Here is a 19,540-nt window from a genome sequence, read left to right as displayed (position 1 = left end):
ACATATACAAGGGAAATAAGGGTAGCTAGAGTATTAGGGGATCTTGCAAGTCTGTTCGAGGACAGTAGGGGAAGAGAGAGGAGACATCCAAACACACACAGCAAACTCAACCAGTCACCCAAGCCGAGACGCGCGACGCACCAAAGCGGCCCACGTACTGCAGCCCGGTGCTGCCCATGGGGAAATAGCTGACAGCATACCAGACGAGGGCGACAAGCTGGAAGATGCACGAGATGAGGGTGAGGAAGAGATTTTGCAACTGGACAGACACAGACAAGTCAGCATGGGTATTCATTCTTCTGGGTTCTCGGAGGAATGATAAAGCAAGTAAGCACGCCAGGGACGGTGCGACGAGCGACGACGATTTGGAAGAGATAACGACAAAACTTTGTCATCATCTCCTTGAATCGGCAGCCACACAGAGACAGAGAGGGCCGAGAGGAGAGGACAGGGTGATATTCGGGCGGAGAGAGGGTCCCGTATGTTACGTCGCACGACACGGCAAGAGTAAGGATGCAAGACCCCATCTCCCGCCCCTAGCACGACCAAACATCGCCGTGCAACGTCCAGATACACAGCATAGAAGGGGAGGACCGGGAAGGGAATAGTGACAAAGAACGTCATCGAAAGAAAGGCTTACCCCGACGGCGAAATAGAGCGTTAGCGCAATAGATCCGAAATAAGCGGCCGTGAAAGGCAGCCGTGGTCCCGAGACCAGATGTTTAGCGTAAGTCCAGGGTCCCATGAGGACGGCCCATGATATCAAGAACAGGAGTGAGCCGACAGACCACCTAGCAAAAGGACGCGTGTATTAGCCATAGAGAACGGAGGAGAGTTTTAGGGCTTCTTGGCAACTGAGGCGCAAGTATGGGTTGGAGGCAGAGGGCGACGAATCAAGAGGCCCGGATGAAGACACGATCTTCGCACATGGCCCTAGCCACGGCCCGCTCATGACCAGGATGATCCCGATATGGAATCTGACTGGCTGCTCAGGCAGACGCGATGGCTGAGACTGAGGCGTAGAGGGGGGGGGAAGAGAGCAGCTGAAAGACGCAAAATGACGACGACGAGCAACTTACAGGATCGCAAATTTGCGGGGCTTGATCGCCAAAGCAGGGAATAGGAAGAAGCAGATCAGGAAGCAGACGGCAGCACCTAGATTGCATGCCGCAAAGATGAGCATCCGGTCCCACCGGCTCACTGGAGTGGGGGGATTCTGTTAGTCGGAACTTGATATCAGGTTTCCCCTTGCCCGGTCATGTCCACGTATCTACACGCAAGAGGATGGATCCTCCCGGCGCAGGAACTGGAGAGTCGTCACCTGGAACCCGGCAGGCAGACATGAACAGACAGGGTGACCGGGGTCATGAGCCACACATGGGAGACGACTTACAAGCAAAGAATCCCTCTTCTTCCTCTCGACGACTGGCCGCGGGAAGAGGTGCCCCGGGACCTTCATTGTGAGTGGGCAGTTGGACGTAGCCTTCTTGGCCAAAAGGGTTCCAAGACTGGAGGCGCGAGAGGAACGGGGTGGTCGATGAAGCGTTGGTATTGACGGGGAGATCCGGGTCTCTCCGTGACCAGCCCAGGGCGTTGACGGAGTCCCGAAAGGAGTTAGTTGCCATGATCGAGATGAAGGTGTCGATCAAGGACTCGTCATATCCCAATGGAAAGGGCGTGCACGGCTGCAGGCAAGATGGGAAGCGGAGGCCCGTGGTGTCCCAAAACGTCTGCAGGGACTATGTATATGGAGTGCAGATGATCTTCGCCGGGTGGTGGCTGATCGGAGGAGGGTGGGGTCCAGTGAAGGTGCAGATGACGCCGAACGCGGATTCGGCTTCCGGATGGGCCTTGACTGCGCCGGTGACTCGTCTCGAGTTTCTATTGATTTGCTGCACACCCTACGGCCACTGTAAGACACTGGTTGGAGCTGTCGAGGCAAAGACGGATGGAATGATCCACCCGAGGAAGATCGAATCTGGAGTCCGGGAGCAAAAGCCGGACGGGGAGAAGAACACCGGGCTGTACGACTGTCGCAAGGGCCGATGTTCCGGCTGGACGTTGAACCTTGAGCGCACCGCACGATCCGAAAGGGTGCTCAGCGGGGGGGACTGATTGGACGTGGAAGCGCTGCACTAGTCAGAGAGAATGAGGAATGACGAGTTGGCGTGGAGCTACCGATGCGGGCCAACCGATCGGCGTGGAAAGCTGTTGCAGGTCCGATCAACTGTCAGATGATGCAGATGTCTTGGAACGGATGGGGTCAGTTAGGGGAGAGGGAGGGGGGAAAGGGAGATCGGTCGGACCGAGCCTAGGCCGGGGGGTGGATTTGTGTTGGGTAGAGGGGAGTCGGAGGGATGGTGGCAGTGCTCAGACCAAACATACCAGGCAGAACAAGGCAATGCAGTGCGAAGAGGGTAAGTGTTGAGTTGGGCCAGTGTCAACTCCGGCAATCACGCTAACCCCGACAGAGCGGGTAACGTGACCCTCAGTGCCCTTGGTTTCTTGCTTTGGTCGCGCCGTTTCCGCTGATATTATTATTATTCTTCTCTGGGAATGCGCTATCCACACTCCGGACGGGACTAGTTCTCGATAGTATACAGTAGTCTCCCCCCTCCCCCCTCCCCCATCGTGTCGATCTCCCTCGTCCATGGCCGGTGCAGACCCTGTGGCGATCCCGATGGTGGTGGATGTATGGATGTATGCAAATAAATCTCATCCCGCTGCAGAAGCTGGGATCTACCCCCGGGGCGTGCTTCAGCACGTATCGGAAGAACTCCAGCCTGCCTCTACCCGGACCCTGTACGACGCCAAATTGTCCGATGGGCCGCGGGAGGGGTGCAGACTTGGGGTAGCATCGCTTGGCTGTGATCGAGGACCATGTTTCCTCTGGCGGATCTCTCAGTGTATGTATAACTCACCAAGACTCCTTGCGTCAACCGTGGATACGTACACGCCGCACCTAAACGGACCGGCACGATCGATCGAGGATGACATTACATGGGAAAAGACATTCCGCCAGTCTCCGCCACATACCAGCGCCTCTATCATGGCAGCCTAGCACGGACCGCCTTGGGAGGGTGAGATCCCCGAGTCCAAGCTCCTGACGGTCGATCACGGCCCCGATGGATGATCGCCACTCGCTGCACGACATGTTATCGCAGAGAATAAAAATAATTATGATTCGAATATGGTGCTCGACCAAAGAGCGTCACCCTCCCGCGAGAGACATCTGATACATTCCTCCCACGAGTCACAGGGGACAAAACAAGGTCATGGACTCCATCCGGCTGTATCACCCTTCCCTCCTTGGTTATTGGGGTTATCGGGGTTATTTAGTTGCGAGGCACTTGCCACCCTCCTTCATCCCACCCCCCCCCTCCATGATAGTTAATAGAACTGGTAAGCCTCGTCGATTCCCGCCGATCGACGGGCTGCATGACCCGATGCTGTAATAATCAAATGAGAGGTGCAGGAGAACGAGTTCATAAAGTTCTCCCTCCCCTCGTTGCGGTGGTGAAAATAGTAAACTCTTTGTTGCGTTGGCACTGCATATACACTACACCGTTGTCCATGCTTCGCAAAGGATTCCGAGTCGTCGATCGTCCAGACGATATCCCGTGAACAAGCAGACTCAGTCAGGTACGGTACATTGTTCGTGGACCTGCATCGATAGCCCCTGCCACGTGTAGACTTGTTGGCTGCGACTCCTGAGGCTGATGGAATGGACAGAAACAGCTGCGAAACATCTACAATCCAAGGAGACCAACCCAAAAAGGTCTCACCGCCCACCCGCTCCCCACCGCTGCTTTCCCACTTTCCCTTCCCCCACGTTTCTCCCTCTTCTCCCTCTCTTTCTCTCTCCACGCTCTTTCTCTCTATTCCCCCCATCCAATCTTGTCCGGGCCGATAAGGGAACCCGAGTGAGAGCGAGCCTGAGGCTGAGTCCTGTCCTCTGCCGCCGACTCTTCCTCTCATCCTCGCTCAGTCCTCTTGACACTTCTGACTCCCCCAAACAATCTTACCCGCCACGTTTCCCGCCCCTTTATCTTTTCCCCTCCTCTTCTTTTCCCTGCAGCGCTCAGTTCCCCGGCGCTTCCGCAGACTTTCTATCACTATTGGCCTTGTTGATTCGATCTGCGGATTAACCCCGGAGACTTGTCCTCCGGCACTTCCCAACTCATCCATCTCACTTGGTTTCCCCAACCAGGTATTTTTTTTCTCTCCCCCACCTATTGGCGACGAGAACGGCTTCGCCGTCATCACTCCATCTTTCACTGCATAGAAGGTATTTCATCCCATTTCCCTTTCCGGTCGGCGCAGTTGCCTAGCATTGCCTTCTGCAAGGCCGGGGGGTCGGTGCGCTCGGCACGGCCGACATACCTCGTATCGCCCAATTCTTGGTGACGGAGTCAACTAACATTCCCCGAAATGAACTCAGGTCGTGATATCTTCTTCCTCTACTCTTTCCTTGCTACAGAGCGACAGTCGACCACTACACCTCGACTGTTCCGCCAACCTCTCTACATCAACCCACTTTCCGTTTAACCGGGCGATGGCAGAAGCGAGTCTATTTATCAAACACGAAACCTCCGATCACACCAGACCTTTCATGATGTCGCACTCCGGTTATAGCAACCAATTCGGGACCCCCAACGATGGGGTGGACCCCTCCGATTTGACGATGCAGCAGGGTGGCTTCATGTCCTACCCCTTTGGCTCCCAGCAGAACATGTCATCCAGCTTCAACTTTGGAAACTCCGGCATCGATACCGACGAACTGCTAGATTTGGAGATTAGTGGACAGAACGGTGTCCAGCGCGGAGATAACATAAACTATCTCCAGGATCAATCTGGCGGGGGCATTGCCATGAGCCACCAAAGTCAAATGTCGCACATGTACTCCAACACCCCCGAAAATGCGCCGCTGGCCAGCCCATTTGTTCACAACAGCTTCAACTACGAGCAGTTCCGGCAGATGAACGTGCCCAACCTGCAACACGCCAGTTCCTTTGACCAGAATTACTTGAACGCCAAGTCGCGCCCGGGCCTGCAGCCGATGGACCGTGCCTCCTCGGATACCCGTAGCCCCATGACGCCGAAGACACCTGCCATGGGATCGCTGACCTTGGGCACGCCAGAATCTGGCAGCTATCCTTCCCAGCCAATCCGGACCGGCCTGTCGCACCGTCACCAGAAGAGCCTGTCCAACCAATGGGATGGGACACCCGGCAGCGCCCATTCGTATGTCGATTCGCCTATCTCCTCGCCAGGTCACCAGTCACACCCAGGCATTTCAGAGATTCTCAAGTCTGGCAAGCATGCCTCCTTGCCGGCCAAGGTCGACCTTCCTGGATCTACCCAGGATCTCGAGTCACAAGAGGCCAAGCGCCGACGTCGCCGTGCCTCTCACAATCTGGTCGAGCGACGACGCCGTGACAACATCAATGAGCGCATCCAAGATCTCTCCCACCTGGTGCCGCAACATCGATTGGAAGATGACAAGGTCCGCAAGCAGCTTGTGAACAACAATGCTCTTTCCGTCGCCGGTGCCGGTGGAAACGCCGCCACCTCCCTTCTTGCAGGAGGCAATGGCCGCCGGGCCACCCCAGGAAATATTACCATGGGTCTGCCGATTGAAGAGAAGGAGAAGGGCCCTAACAAGGGTGACATCCTGAACGGTGCGGTTAGCTGGATGCGCGATCTGATGTGGGTGCTACATGTCAAATTTCAGCAAGAAGCCGAACTCGCCGAGTTGATCGGCAGCCTTGGCGGGTCATGGCCGTTTGAGCAGACAGAAGAGGAGAAGCGCATGCGTAGCGAGATTCTGGATGCATTGGAGAATAACGACCCCAGCTCCTTCAGCTACACCCGCGGCCCCGGCAGTGGTCTGCGTGTGCCGAAGCACACGAATATGGCCGGCGAGCCGTTGAGCGGCGGCAGCGACGGGCTGACGCCGCCGAGTCTGAGCCCATCCTTCCACAGCGGCGCCAGCAGCGCCAACGGTGTTCCCGGTCAGCCGCAGTATTGGAATAGCGCTGGCCACGCGGCGATGAGCTTCAAGGAAGAGGATGAGTATGCGATGGAGATGAACTGAACCTAAGTCGTTGGTCATTTGATTCTCAAATCTACGACGATCTACGATTGCATTGCGAGATGACTTGTTGCATACATGGCGTCACAACGGAAGGACTCGAACTGTCGGCGCACAGGGAGGGAGAGCTCCCAGACCCCATGGGGTGTATCTTCTGGTTCCTTTTTTTTTCTCTTGTGTTTTTGGTTGCATTTGTATTCTGTTTGTGCTCCTGTCATATTTCTGTCTATCATCTCTGGCGGCTGTTCTCGGCCCCTTCTGGTTTTTTCTGGGTTCCTTGTTTTCAGTACTTTCGGATCGACTTTTTCTATGGATCATATCGATACCCTGATTTTCTTTCTCGTGGTTTGTGCATGCTCTTTTCTCTCCATTATGATTTCACAAGATCTTTTTGATATTTCTCTTCTGTTAGTCTCGTTGCGACTTTTCAAGTTGAGACTTTCCCCTTAATACACTTCCTGCTTTTTACTTGATCTCCATTCCTTTTCCATTTTTTTCATTTCCCTTCTGGGCAGTTCTGCGGTGTGTTTCTTGTCCATCGGTAGTGCAAGTAGCAACGAATAGGTACTGCCATTTTTTTTTCCATATCGACCTAGGGAATCTACCTATTATCCCCAAGTAGAAATCAAGGCGCAACCTCCACCCCTTTCCAATCCCAGCACCTCCCCCTCCCACCATCCAAATCAGCCGATAACCCAATCAAAACATTCAACAACCGTTCCGCCGCATCCTCCGGCTCAAGCATCTCCCTCGTCCCCCAATAATCTCTCGTGAAATCCGTGCGCACCGTACCTGGATGCAGCGCAACCGCCAAAGCCCGATCCCGACTCTGCGCTTGCAAGTACAAATCGAACGTCTTCGTCAGCTGAAATACAGCCGTTTTGCTAGCGCGGTAGGAGTACCACCCGCCGCTAGCGTTGTCGGTTATAGAACCCACGCGCGCGGCGAGAGTGGCGTATATAGAATGCGCGGGGAGAGATAGAGGTCTGTTGTTGTTATCAGATTGAGGTAAAGTAGGGAATGGTCGAGTAGATTTCGTTGGTAAGAATGGCGCAAGGTGTTTCATGAGCAGCATTGGGCCCACAGCATTAACCTGGAAACTGTGCATGGCGCTCGCGGCGTCGATCTGGGATGGAGATTTCTCGACGTGAAGAATACCGGGTAGGGTTAGGGCGATGCGGAGGGGTGTGTTGGGGTATGTTCCGTGCAGGTGGGAGGCCATTGATGAGATGGTGGATTCATCTGTAAGTACGATCGAGTGAGACTATGCGTTGAATTGCTTCTGTGCATGGATATAGATATATGACATGGCACGGCAAGGTTGGGGAATGTAGTTAGTGGGTGGGTGTTGATGGGCATGGTATACCTGTAACATCCACCTCCAGCACAGACAATCTCTCCTCCGCGCTGCGCGGCATATTCTTTCCAGACAAGAGCTTGTCGTGCACTCCATCTTTTTTCCGGCGCACCGTCGCGACGACGGGGAGTGGAGTCTTTGAGAGGAGGTGTTGCGCAAAGGCGAATCCTAACCCCCGTGAGGCGGGTGTGACTATGGCGAAGCCATGGGACGAATTGATCATTGAAAAGGCTGGGAGGCGAGGCTTTATTGAAGCTAGAAATAATTATGTTGAATGTTTCTCGTCCCTGGTGTGGATGTTGTCGTTGCTATCAGATATCACTGACGTCATCGTATTGGCTATAGTATCGGCAATGGGGTTTCCCTCTAGTTAACTAACAAGGTTGCTCCTACTTCCTAATTACGTATTATAGGCTGAACATTCTCCATTAGAGCACATAGGCCATCATACTTCATTATACAGTTACAATCGTGCTAATCATGCAGAAATCAAGTGAAAAGAAAGTTGCGCTTCAACGGCCTACCGTCCTAATGAACTCTGACTCAAGAGAACAAAGAGCGTGGGTCTCTTCAGTTGCCAACCGGCCCTTCTAGGCGCTTCTTAGCAAGGGTACCTCGACTAAGGAGTGTCTCATATGCTGGCAACACAATTCTGTCAGACTGGAGCTCTGAATACAGTGCACGGTGCATATACCTTCTGGAGGTGGAGCCGCTGGCTCACCCACCGGAACTTTGGGATATCTAATGGCGGTGGCCGGGATCGAAATCTTCTCTATAATGAGAGGAGGTCCACAAGTTATCGAGTAACTTCAGGCTTACATTGTGAGCTTGAAGATCCGCACACACCAATGCGGCTGTCCTCTCGATATTGTCCAACTGACTTCGCAAATCCGACGTGTACGACGAGGACCAGAAAGGCGGCAAGCGGTATTTTGAGAGAAATTGCTTCCAGCTGTACCATTGTATCGACGATGACGGAATGGTATAGTTGTTTTTTCCCAGCCAAGTTACCAGCTCCATGTGGGCGTATGCTAAAAACAGCCCACGGTTGGCACAGTCAGGGTCTTCCCTTGCAGCATTCATCAGTCTCCCATCCGACTCCGCGCGAGCAGAGTACTCGCGCAGAAGTCTGCGGATGGTTTTTCTGTCGAGCCGATTATGGTGCAGATTGGTTTCGATGGTTAGTACAATGGTTCCGATCTTGGTCAGGAGTTCAACCGCCGTGGTATCTTCCTTAGACATTTTGCACCAGGTCTTGCTTTATGTGTGTAGGTTTAAACAGTATGTAACACTGATGAGGTGCTGAAGGAAGACGAAGGCTAGGATGAAATTAATTTTTTAGGGAGCGTGGCGGACAAAGCATTTATAGGACTACCAAGGTATATTGATTGTACTATCACAAGCAGGTGACCTGCCATCAGAGTTCATGAGGAACCAAGGATCCTGTGCAACATAACCAATAATATTCCTTTTGTCAAGGGTTAACTGAGAAGCTATCTTCCGGAAATACTTGGCAATAATGAGTAGCAGCTAAGTAGTTGGATTAAGTTGATGCCTGACTTTTCGGGACGGGAACCACAAGTCGTGACGTGACCAATAGTTACGCGACTAGACACATCGCTCATCGCGAAACCTGCCATAGGCAAGCTATCTTCTCCTCATTTTATTGCAATTCAAGTGCACATCCGCTGTCTTGTGTTGCGTAGGAGGTCTTCTAGCAAATGCTCGGGGTCCGGAGTATGCACCCCACACTCACACTATCGCCAGACTATTCCCCGGGGGTTCAGGGTCTGGAGAGCATTAATTGATAAACAAGACATAATCCAATAAAGAAGGCAGAAACAAATCGCGGGTGCAGCCCCCGGTCTTGGATTCTCTCTAATAAATCAATCCCGAACTCTTCGATTGAATCCCGTTACTGGGCAGCTGCTACCGTGGTTGAGACCCTGATTGATTGGTTTGCGGGGTTGCCTAGACCAGCCTCTAAATCATTATCGTTCAGCACGCGGTCTGTTAACGTCATGTTCATTATTTGTTCGGTGTTCATAAGTTGCCGCCTGCTACGGTAACGTTGTGTTGAGGAAGTATTCGACACGGAGTCCCTGACAATATGTCAAAATATGGTGGTGATGAAGCCTACCTAGATCACTCTGGGAAAAAAGGAAATCGAAGGCAAGACATCAAAAGCCAAATCCTTCAATTCTCTAACACGACTCTAGTCGCTGGTGGTTGGCATCAGTGGGCTTTCCCGTCATTGCGGTATGATAAATTGTATTTTCCTTCCACGCAAATTTCCAACAGGAAATCTAGGGAACTTTAGGTGCCATGGCAATCATGTTCAACATTTGCGCGATAGCACATGGATGGCAGCAGTTTCTTGACGCTGACAACCGAATTATCAAGTCACCCTCACCACCATGGTAGGCCTCTTTTGCTTCATGCTTTTTTTTTCCTTCCTTTGTTTAAGCAGGGGCTAAATCATTTTCAGGCACGTTGCACTCAAAGCAGTGTCGTTGGCTCTGGCTTCCATCGCATATGTTTTCTACTTACTCTCGATGACTTTCCACTACAATCCACAAAAAGGATTTGCTATGCCAGTATTAGGCTGGCTCGTCTCAGCAACGATTCTGTTCAGCCTTATAGGAGTTGAGGTTCAGCGTTACAAAAAAGCCCAAACAGAGCGGTCGACAGAGTACACACAAAACTTTTTCGCTGGTATTCTGGCTGCAGGCCTCTACTGCTTTATTGCACTTCTATTAGCAAGTTATGTGGCCTGCGCAAGTTCGCTCAAGTTAAGTCTCACAGACAGGCGAATGATCGAATGTACAAGCATCATCTATCGGGTCATCGCTTTTGCCATTATTCTTCTTGGAGGTGCTGGGATGTACAGCACTGTTGAAGGCTGGTCTTTGGTGGATGCTCTATACTTCACAGACACCACCGTTCTTACTATTGGCATCGGAAATTTCTCCCCTCAAACTCATCTGGGGCGCTCATTGCTGTTTCCATATGCCACCACCGGAATAATCAACCTGGGATTTGTCATCTCAAGCGTTGCATCATTCACCGACAAAATGAGAGATCTAAAACTGAGGTATCAAGTCAACGAGGCACGGCACATTTTGCGCGGCCAGGGCGATTCAGAGCGAAAACCGAGTCGGATTTCTACAAACGGAGAGCAATCACAAAGCTCATTTCCCATCCCTTCGAGATATCCAAAAAGGAATGAAATGTTGAAGCTGCACAAAGTCAAGGCAGACTTTTATCGGAAAAGTCGCTGGAAAGAATTGATATTCTTTGCAGTGTCGTGGTTCATATTGTGGCTAATCAGCGCTGAAGTCTTCCGTCGATCCGAGGAGCGTCAACACTGGACTTACTTCATAGCTCTTTACTTCACGTTCACCTCCCTCACGACTATCGGATATGGTGACTATTCTCCGAAAAGCAGCTTTGGAACCGTCTTTTTCGTTTTCTGGTCCTTACTTGCTCTTCCCATCTTAACAAACCTTGTCACGGCCATGGGCGGTGTTCTCAGTAGGTTGCTGTTAGTCTGCTCTGGCTATTTATGGAAAAACGTGCTTCATAAAGGGCACAAGCAGCACCACCATTCGCACCACCATCCGTACTATCCTTCACGAGAAGATGGCTCTCAGGCGTTGGAACAATTGCACAGGAATGTACCTGACGGCCCTCCTTTGCATCTGGAAGGACAAGTCCGTGCAGCCACCATGAAAGACCACACTCGAGATCTACCTTCAGTTGGATCTAGGTGGAAATCAGTGCAGCCAACCAGCACTGGAGCGAGGGCAACCACGCAATACAGGTTACGCCTGGCCGAAGAGATGGGTACACTCCTGTCTACGCTAAGGGGTGAATACTTTGAGAACTGGGAGGAGCTTTGCTGTACCTGGTCCAGAGTCATACCCTTGCTCCATGCCGGTGAGAACGTTGCTAGTGCTCCAAATGAGCCCATACCCTATTCTATGTCCGCAAAATCCGACCATGTGGCGTTGATGAAGTTCATGGACCCCAAGAAAGCCTTGTCAGAGAGAAATGCTGAAATTTCATGGTTACTGGAATTGTTGGTGGAAAGGCTTTGTTCGGATTTAAGGGAGGAGTTATCTGAGGCCACATGAACAAAGACTATTCTCCGTCGTTTGAGCGTGATCGAGGGCAATACACACTTGGCCTCGCTATGTGTATGCTATACACCAACTATTTTAGATACATAGCACTAGGGATTGTCTATCTCGCCATAATTGATGGCAATTCTAGTACGTTTGACCGCAGAATTTGGAGGACAGTGCTTCCTCTCCGCCCAGACGTACTTGGCCATTTCAGATGCACGCTTGACCGTGAGCCTTCTGTATAATAGCGGATCAAAAATTGCACCAGAAGGCAAAAACTCCAGTCCAATGTTATCCACCGGGAAATACCTCAGATTCATTTCAATTTCAAGGCTTGAGGAGTTGGATTTTTAACTTGATTATTTACACCACCTCCTCCCGAGGTTGACCCCATATCTTCTCCACAACCCGTATTAATGTTACTCTTTGCCAAAACGATCCGGTCGCCGTTGATGGCCAACCCTTGATGGATGAGTGTCTAATTGCCAAGTCTCATCCCATCGGAGTCATTTGGAGCCTCCATCAGTCTTCTAATCTCAAAAGTGACCGAGCAGAATCCACAACTGTCTCCTCCAAATCACGGAATTGAATCCCCAGGATTGTTACTGCTTTTGAAGAGTCCGGAATATACAGTTCGACCTTCCCAAATCCAGATCCCGGATTTCCTGTTGGCAGACGATTCCTGACTTCGGGGACTTTTTTGCGTAGAATATCTGCCATTTGTTGAAAACTGAAGTTGCCACCACAAACTAGGAATCGATGACCACCAGCATCTGGAATTTGGAAGGCCCGTAGGTGAGCAAATGCGACGTCTCGAACGTCAACCCAAGACCACGAGGAGTTTGGAGGTATCGGATCACTTGGGTGACCTTTGGGGCTTATCAAGCCGTATATTTGTTGTGACGATGTGTTGAGTCTTGTGAGGTCAGCCGTAGCATTTTTATTCGGCCCAAATACCATCGGCGGACAGATTGTAACTAGGTCGAAAGGAGGACTTTCTGTCTCGATAAAATCCCATGCTTTCCGCTCAGCCAATGTTTTGGCCGCCGCATAAGCAAAGCTAGCTGAAGCGTCTTTCTTAGCGGCTTCTTCATATGTGGTTGGATTCCAGTCTGCCTCGCTATATGTATAACCCGGACGAGTGCCTTTGTTAGGGTCTCGGATAGCCATAAAAGATGAGGTGATAACAACTCTCTTTACTAGAGGAGAAAACTTCTGGATAGACTGAAGGATACTAATTGTGCCGTGGATTGCTGGTTGTAGCAGATCACGCTCATTATCCTCCACGGAGAGCTTGAACGGAGTTGCTGTGTGAATCACACCGATAACACCTTGAACTGCCTCGTCAAAAGAATTTGGAGCAGTCATATCCGGCACAATGGCAAAGCTGAGCCTCTCATTGAAGGCAGGGAATGTTTTACGCACTTTATCAGCAGTCGCTTGTGATCGAACTGTACCTCGTACGGCGTAGCCGGCCTTTAAGAAAACATCGACAATGTGGGTTGCTACAAACCCAGAAGCTCCTGTCACGAGAATAGCGCCTTGATCCTTCATGATAAACTGTGACTCAATTTTGGAAAGTGAGACAGGGCGTGGTTATAATAAAAGAGATCATAGGACTTGGACTTTGAATGGTTGTGAATCACTATGTTCGTCTTGTGGTGATGCTCTTTGCGTAAAATCCCTTCCTCCAGACAATAACTCATACTTTACACTCATACTACTTTTATATAGCTAATACATAAAAATCACACTTGCATGGCAGACCTGAATAAATGACCGCTATATTCAAGCTGAATAACGGAAGTGAGGGCGAGATACGTCATGATAATGAAAAGAACGGTTCAAAAATTGAAAACGCTCCACCTAGACCTGTATCGGCCAGCAATGAAGTTAATTAATTGATGCCTGAATTATTTACGTCGTTAATTCATGCCGAATTGGAGGGAATTAGGTGAAATAATACCTACGGTAGCTTCGGAGAGGAGGAATCTTTATGTGAAAGCGGCCAATTTATTGACCATTAGCGGAGGAACCCGTGACGTCCGTCCTATGAACCATGGATCACATATCTTCATTAAGTGATAAGAATGTTCTCGCTGAAGCCATCTACGCACACCATCGTACAAAGATATTCTTTGGTGCTGTAATAATGCTAGCTGGTTTGTTCTGTTGTTGAGCATAGTATGGTACTCATATCAGAATGACGCGCAAGTCTGAGGGTACCATGTGAGTAAACAGCCGGACAATGCCCTCGCATGCAACTGGAGCCATATATGAATGATCATGTTCACTTGGGAGTGAAAATCCAATTTAGTCCTATTCAGTTGACGAGTTCTGAGATTTATCCGCGATATTTACGATCCGTTTGTCGGAAAAGACACAACCAACTAGGCCTGGAAGTTAGTTGAGGCCAATATTCTCACCATGAAGCCTCATCTCGTCGTTGTCGTCGGTGCCACAGGCACTCAAGGTGGTTCTGTTGTTAATTCCATCCTTAAAGATCCCAATTTTGCAGTCAGGGGACTTTCACGTAATCCGGAAAGCGATGCAGCAAAGTCCCTCAAAGCGCAAGGTGCTGAAATTGTTAAAGCCGACCTGAATGATGGATCGAGCTTATTGAAGGCTTTTGAAGGAGCATATGCCATTTTTGCAGTCACGAATTTCTTCGAGCCGGCCGGTAATTTTGGAGTCGAGGAGGCAAGGACGATTGAGTACCAGCAGGCCATTAATATGGTCAAAGCGGCGAAGAAAACCCCTACTCTCCAGCGTTATATTTGGAGTACTTTACCCAACAGCAGTTATCTGTCAAAGGGCAAGTATAATGTCCATTTCTTCGATATCAAGTCATCTGTCGACGACTACATACGGCAAGATGAAGAGTTCCTTGCCAAAACCACTTTCGTCTATTTCGCCAACTTTGCGTCTAATATGTTCTACCCCAACTTCTTGCCAATCTACGTAGTAAGTGCAATTGACTCTTATTGCTTTCATTCAATCCTTTCGTATTTCCATCCTATGAGGTCCGTATTGACCGTTATGACTTATCCAGAAATCGGCGAGCAAGTACATCCAGATGCTTCCCGCGGATCCAGAGATGCCTATTTGGTCTATGGGTGACGCAAAAGTTAATATTGGCGTCTTTGTACGTTCAGTTTTGCGGGATACCCCCAAGACGGGGGGTACTTATGTCCTTTGTGCTGTGGATAAATTTACCCTGCAGTCATACCTGGCCAAATGGGGTGAAGCAACCGGTTTCGCTAAGGAAGAGAGATCAACTGCAGTTATCCAAATCTCTTTAGATAACTACCGCTCTCTTTGGCCTGGTAACGGAGATTTGATGGGTGAGATGCTTGGTTTTTGGGACCTACTTCGCGAAAATAGCTGGGTAACGCCCCTGGGAACCAAACCAATGAGAGCCCAGGCATTGATGACTGAGGACGAGCAAAATGAGCTTCAGTCAACCGCAGAAGGCTTTAGGATTGCTGCGGCGAAGTTTCAAAAGTTAGTTTAAGTAGGTAAAGTGTCATATCGCTTGAGTTTACGGCTTGAATAATGAATGTATTCGCGGACTGTTGATCCGATGTTCGTTCACGCTCGGCACGCGACAATTTTATATCGCAGATAATATCTCAGTGGCCCTGATTTCTGATGTTTGAACCCACCCATTCTATCCGTCCTTGGCGTCTTCCCTTCACCTTGCTATAGTCTACGAATATGCCAGGGCCGCGCTTCAAAGCCATTCACCCACATATGACATCTACCAAAGAACTGGTAGTTGACCAATCAGAAAAATGAAGCCTTACAACGAGGTGCCTCAACAGTTATATAATTGCCATTTGTGCACAGACTTATAGACACGTTGGTATTACAATTGCGTAGCTCCAACTACAGCACCCGACTTCCGAATCTCTGGCTTTCCAGCCTGTTTCTCTTTCATGAAGCCAGCAAAAAAGCGAGCCATCTGCTCGTAGGCATCTACCTCTCCGACCCAACTGACATACTGGTCAGGACGAAGAATCACGCTGGCACCGCGGCTTGGATCAATTCCATAATTGAAATAAGCTTGTCCATGGCCCTCGTGGTAAGACTCCTCATCGCTGTAGATCTTCCAATAATCCCATCCCATGTCGCCGTGATGAGGGTGGAACGGCTCTGGAAGATCCAAAAGCTCGATTCCCGTGCGTGACCCCGAATGAACTGTCAAAACCTCGACCACGCTATCGATCGGCTTTCCAGGCGGTGTAAAGCGACGGAGGAAAGAGTCCGGAGCTCCCAGCGATTTACCCAGACTTTCGTAGCGTTGCATGTTTTCGGGCTCGGTAAGTCGTCCAGGGAAAACGATCACTCGCCAGCGACCGTTGCTCTTCAGCAATTCTTGGAGGTGCCACGGTCGTGCATCGGCGTGATTCAACACTTTGAAGCTAGGCATGCGCTTGCCGATATCGATCTTGGTGGCCAGTCCCGGTTTGCTAATTGCCCGGCGCTCTTGGGTGTCCAATACGTCGGGGTTGTTGCTTTGGGCTGCGGTGTTGTCCTCTTTTGCAACGAGGATACTGGCGTCATAGTTGACAGCTGTAGAGATAAAGATCAGTATTTGATTTGCCCTGAGTCGCATGGAGAACTCACCGATACCACTGGCAAACTCATTTCCTTTTTCAAAAGCCTTTTTGAATTCTTCCACGTTGACACCCTCTTCGTCCAAAATATCCTTGGTCGGACGCCCAGAGAAAAGTCGCGAAAAGCGATGGTCGAAAGCGATCAGCTGCTGGGCAATCCCCCTTCTCTCAGCCTCGTACGTTGAGAGAACGGATGGGTCGCTGAGGCCCTTGATCACATGCGCTAGCTTCCATCCCAAGTTATACGCTATTGCAACTGTCAGCGTTCATCTACTAGTCTCAGGGATGGAAGATTTACTATCTTGCATGCTAACGTTCATACCCTGACCAGCCTTCGGAGAGTGCGTATGGACAGCATCGCCGGCCAGGAAGACACGGTCACGCAGCGAAAAGTGGTTGCCTACACGCTGGCCAATCTGGTATGCAGTCCACCAGTCGCAATGCGTGTAATCGAGCTTATAGGGGTGCAGGATGCGCTGGGCAGACCGTAGGATAATCTCAGGAGTGATCCAGGACCGGTCTGCTTTGGCGCCCTTCTTTTGATATTCAGTCGCCTGGAGCTGGATGTAGAGCCGGACTAGTTTGTTCTCACGCGGAATAACCATCACGCTACCTGCGTCTGCTGAGTGAATGGCGCATCGGTGGCGGATGTCGGGAAAATCGGTGATCGGGACAATATCGAGCACTCCCCAGATGTAGTCGGTCGAGTCACCTTCCAAGCGGAAACCGGATTGCTGACGCACCCAGGAGTGGGCTCCGTCACAGCCCACCATGAATTTGGCCTTGATATGCTCTTCTTGGTTGGCGTTCAGGCTGGACTTGACCTCTGTCGCCTTGATGAGGTCCTCGGTGTCATCCGCAACCAAGTTGCTTCGGAACAGGCCATCCGCGATAGCAGTCTGCTGGCCATCAGCAGACTTCTGATGCTGCTGCCGTTGTTGAGGTGTGGATTCTTCACCGGACAGGGTTCGAAGCGTCACACTGATAGGGTAATCTTCGAAATCGCCTGCTTTTGCCTCATCGAAGTCAAAAGCGGTAGGTAACACGCCACGTTCCACGGCGATATCGCTATGCTCCTTGATTGAATCAAGGAAGAAGCGCTCGATGCGGCCCTGGTGGAGCACAACCTGTTGGAAGCGACTAATTCCAGGAATGGTGTCTGGAATGCGATCGTAACGTGAGAGGCGGCCGTTGTCGTCGGGATTCCAAAGGCAAATCTCAAGCATATGGTTCACTTCACGCCAAGCGCGATGAGCAAAATCAAACGAGTCGAAAATCTCCAGAGTGCGGCATTGTAGACCATCTGCCTGACCATTGAAGACCTGGGCTCGAGTCAGCACGCAGCTTGAAGGAGCATGGGGAAGGAAGTACCTTTGAACCTCGCTTGTCCACGATGCGAGTTTTGACGTCAAAACGACTTAGCCAGTTTGCTAGCATCAGCCCAGCGGGCCCGGCACCAACAATGAGAACATCCACATGGTCCTCTTTAGCTGCGATAGTGCCGGTCATGATGTTTTCAGGTCAAGGTTGTCGGGTAAGAAGCCCAAATGTGATGTCTCCAGAGACCTCCCGAGGGCATTTATATGCTCATAAGTTCTCCTTCAGCTTCATCTGGCATTGTTATCGGAGATTGCGGGGAAGTTTTGCTTTCCCCAGATCCCGGGAATTGCGATACCGTGATAGGTCGGCTTTTCTCTTCGGAGTCCGAAAATTTAAGGTTGTTCGGAAGCCAAAAGTCTAATTCACTTCCGATCCGATCATATTCTCCGATTTGGAAGTCCAGGGAAATATGCTCGAAAGCCCAGGTTCATAGATAAAACCCCAGGAAATAGATAATGCTTTGGAAACTTATCAAGGCCATTCTAGTGTCTCAAGTTCAAATCTAGTCCAGACATTCCAATCAGTCACCATGGCGTCGCACCGCTTCGATCCCAAATTTACGGACCATGTCATTAATTCGATGGGTCCCAAAACTCCACCTCGCTTACGCCAGCTCATGACCGGCTTGATTCGGCATGTCCACGATTTTGCACGCGAGAATGAGCTTACGATCGACGAATGGATGGCTGGCGTCCAATTACTGAATTGGGCCGGCAAGATGAGCGACCACAAGCGCAACGAAGGACAGCTCGTCTGCGACGTCATAGGCCTTGAATCGTAGGTATATCCCTACCATCTATACGGATGCACCACTCACTCCAATAGTCTTGTCGATGAAATCACCTTCACACTAGCCAACGAAGCTAAAGATGCGCCAACAGCCACCGCTATCCTGGGCCCATTTTTCCGCCCGGATACTCCATATCGCGAGAATGGAGATAATATCGTCCTCAATAAGCCTGGCGATGGGGAAATGTCTCTCATGCACGGTCGCGTAACGGACTTTTCAACGCAAAAGCCCCTGGCAGGTGCAACCGTCGAAGTTTGGCAGGCGTCAACGAACGGATTATACGAACAACAGGACTCGAAACAAACCGAGTTTAACTTGCGGGGCAAGTTTCAGACGGAACAGGACGGCACTTATTCTTTCTACTGCTTGCGACCGACGCCTTATCCCGTCCCGGACGATGGTTTGTGCCCTTCTCTGGATTGAATCTCCGTATATTGAGGGCTAACGGAGACTCCGATGTACAGGACCTGCGGGCAAGCTTCTTCAATTGATGGACCGTCACCCATTCCGCCCCGCCCATATCCATATCCTCGTATGTCTTGATCTTCGGACTGAAATTATCTTCTAACAGAAACCAGGTAACACACCAAGGCTATCGTCCTTTGACTACACAGATCTTCGATCGAAAGGATAAATATCTCGAGAATGATTCTGTCTTTGCGGTCAAAGATTCTTTGATCGTGGACTTTGTGGAGCGTCAAGGGGACGAACGCGCAAGGCTTGAACTTAAATACGACATAAAATTAGTGAAATCTGATTGAGCGGGATAGAGAGATCAACGTAGTTCGTTGGCTTTTTCTGCGGGAACCAATTGAGGATCTGCAAGTGTTAAATATCTTTGAACTACATCCAGAATTAGTTAATATAGGTCAATCTGAGGCTCATTGGGAGTTCTTTAAGGACTATATGTGCGAGGCACGGGATACTTTAGATCGGGGACGACCGATAACCTAATTCGGTCAGTGCTTAGGCGAATTGTAAATGGGTGGAATTTACATAATCAGGGAGCGTCCCCAGACTTATCAGCTATTGGTGTAGTTGGAGTTTGTATCCGCTTTGTCAACCCCGCAAACCCGGGCACTCTCTCGCCCAAGGCCTACGCTTCTCAGGTGCATCTGCTGAATGTGCAGTGATGGGACTACCAAATAGGGCCTGCCATCCACCAGGCGCGTT

General features: G+C 50.5%; 10 protein-coding genes across 10 annotated transcripts; 5 read left to right on the top strand and 5 right to left on the bottom strand.

Annotated features, from left to right (window-relative positions):
• Positions 1–106: 106 nt before the first annotated feature.
• N7474_008042 (putative Golgi traffic protein SFT2) lies at positions 107–1,625 on the bottom strand (the record flags this gene model as incomplete). Its single annotated transcript, XM_057199452.1, has 4 exons — positions 107–259; positions 641–791; positions 1,080–1,200; positions 1,394–1,625. 4 exons carry the CDS (start codon positions 1,623–1,625, stop codon positions 107–109), a joined length of 657 nt encoding a protein of 218 aa, XP_057050153.1.
• N7474_008041 (uncharacterized protein) lies at positions 1,624–2,115 on the top strand (the record flags this gene model as incomplete). Its single annotated transcript, XM_057199451.1, has 1 exon — positions 1,624–2,115. The coding sequence occupies one exon, from the start codon at positions 1,624–1,626 to the stop codon at positions 2,113–2,115; it is 492 nt and encodes a 163-aa protein (XP_057050152.1).
• Positions 2,116–4,615: 2,500 nt separating this feature from the next.
• Positions 4,616–6,097, top strand: N7474_008040 (basic helix-loop-helix domain-containing protein; the record flags this gene model as incomplete). Its single annotated transcript, XM_057199450.1, has 1 exon — positions 4,616–6,097. One exon carries the CDS (start codon positions 4,616–4,618, stop codon positions 6,095–6,097), a length of 1,482 nt encoding a protein of 493 aa, XP_057050151.1.
• Positions 6,098–6,719: 622 nt separating this feature from the next.
• On the bottom strand, positions 6,720–7,674 carry N7474_008039 (uncharacterized protein; the record flags this gene model as incomplete). Its single annotated transcript, XM_057199449.1, has 2 exons — positions 6,720–7,336; positions 7,461–7,674. The coding sequence occupies 2 exons, from the start codon at positions 7,672–7,674 to the stop codon at positions 6,720–6,722; spliced, it is 831 nt and encodes a 276-aa protein (XP_057050150.1).
• A 518-nt stretch (positions 7,675–8,192) lies between these two features.
• N7474_008038 (glyoxalase family protein) lies at positions 8,193–8,693 on the bottom strand (the record flags this gene model as incomplete). Its single annotated transcript, XM_057199448.1, has 1 exon — positions 8,193–8,693. One exon carries the CDS (start codon positions 8,691–8,693, stop codon positions 8,193–8,195), a length of 501 nt encoding a protein of 166 aa, XP_057050149.1.
• A 1,068-nt stretch (positions 8,694–9,761) lies between these two features.
• On the top strand, positions 9,762–11,587 carry N7474_008037 (potassium channel family protein; the record flags this gene model as incomplete). Its single annotated transcript, XM_057199447.1, has 2 exons — positions 9,762–9,871; positions 9,940–11,587. Coding segments are annotated over 2 exons (1,758 nt in total), but the record flags the coding sequence as incomplete, so codon positions are not given.
• A 513-nt stretch (positions 11,588–12,100) lies between these two features.
• On the bottom strand, positions 12,101–13,132 carry N7474_008036 (SDR family oxidoreductase; the record flags this gene model as incomplete). Its single annotated transcript, XM_057199446.1, has 1 exon — positions 12,101–13,132. One exon carries the CDS (start codon positions 13,130–13,132, stop codon positions 12,101–12,103), a length of 1,032 nt encoding a protein of 343 aa, XP_057050147.1.
• Positions 13,133–14,005: 873 nt separating this feature from the next.
• N7474_008035 (NmrA/HSCARG family protein) lies at positions 14,006–15,092 on the top strand (the record flags this gene model as incomplete). The annotated part of the gene is made up of 2 exons (XM_057199445.1): positions 14,006–14,542; positions 14,631–15,092. 2 exons carry the CDS (start codon positions 14,006–14,008, stop codon positions 15,090–15,092), a joined length of 999 nt encoding a protein of 332 aa, XP_057050146.1.
• Positions 15,093–15,446: 354 nt separating this feature from the next.
• On the bottom strand, positions 15,447–17,706 carry N7474_008034 (uncharacterized protein; the record flags this gene model as incomplete). Its single annotated transcript, XM_057199444.1, has 4 exons — positions 15,447–16,153; positions 16,208–16,444; positions 16,496–17,519; positions 17,569–17,706. The coding sequence occupies 4 exons, from the start codon at positions 17,704–17,706 to the stop codon at positions 15,447–15,449; spliced, it is 2,106 nt and encodes a 701-aa protein (XP_057050145.1).
• Positions 17,707–18,106: 400 nt separating this feature from the next.
• Positions 18,107–19,128, top strand: N7474_008033 (intradiol ring-cleavage dioxygenase; the record flags this gene model as incomplete). The annotated part of the gene is made up of 4 exons (XM_057199443.1): positions 18,107–18,354; positions 18,403–18,767; positions 18,832–18,899; positions 18,946–19,128. 4 exons carry the CDS (start codon positions 18,107–18,109, stop codon positions 19,126–19,128), a joined length of 864 nt encoding a protein of 287 aa, XP_057050144.1.
• Between the last annotated feature and the right edge of the window lie 412 nt (positions 19,129–19,540).

The sequence above is a fragment of the Penicillium riverlandense genome (assembly GCF_028828495.1).
Source record: "Penicillium riverlandense strain IBT 135883 chromosome Unknown utg000007l_segment0_segment0, whole genome shotgun sequence".
Lineage (NCBI taxonomy): Eukaryota > Fungi > Ascomycota > Eurotiomycetes > Eurotiales > Aspergillaceae > Penicillium > Penicillium riverlandense.
The sequence above is the reverse complement of the archived record's forward strand: the minus strand, read 5'-3'. Positions and strand labels throughout refer to the sequence as shown.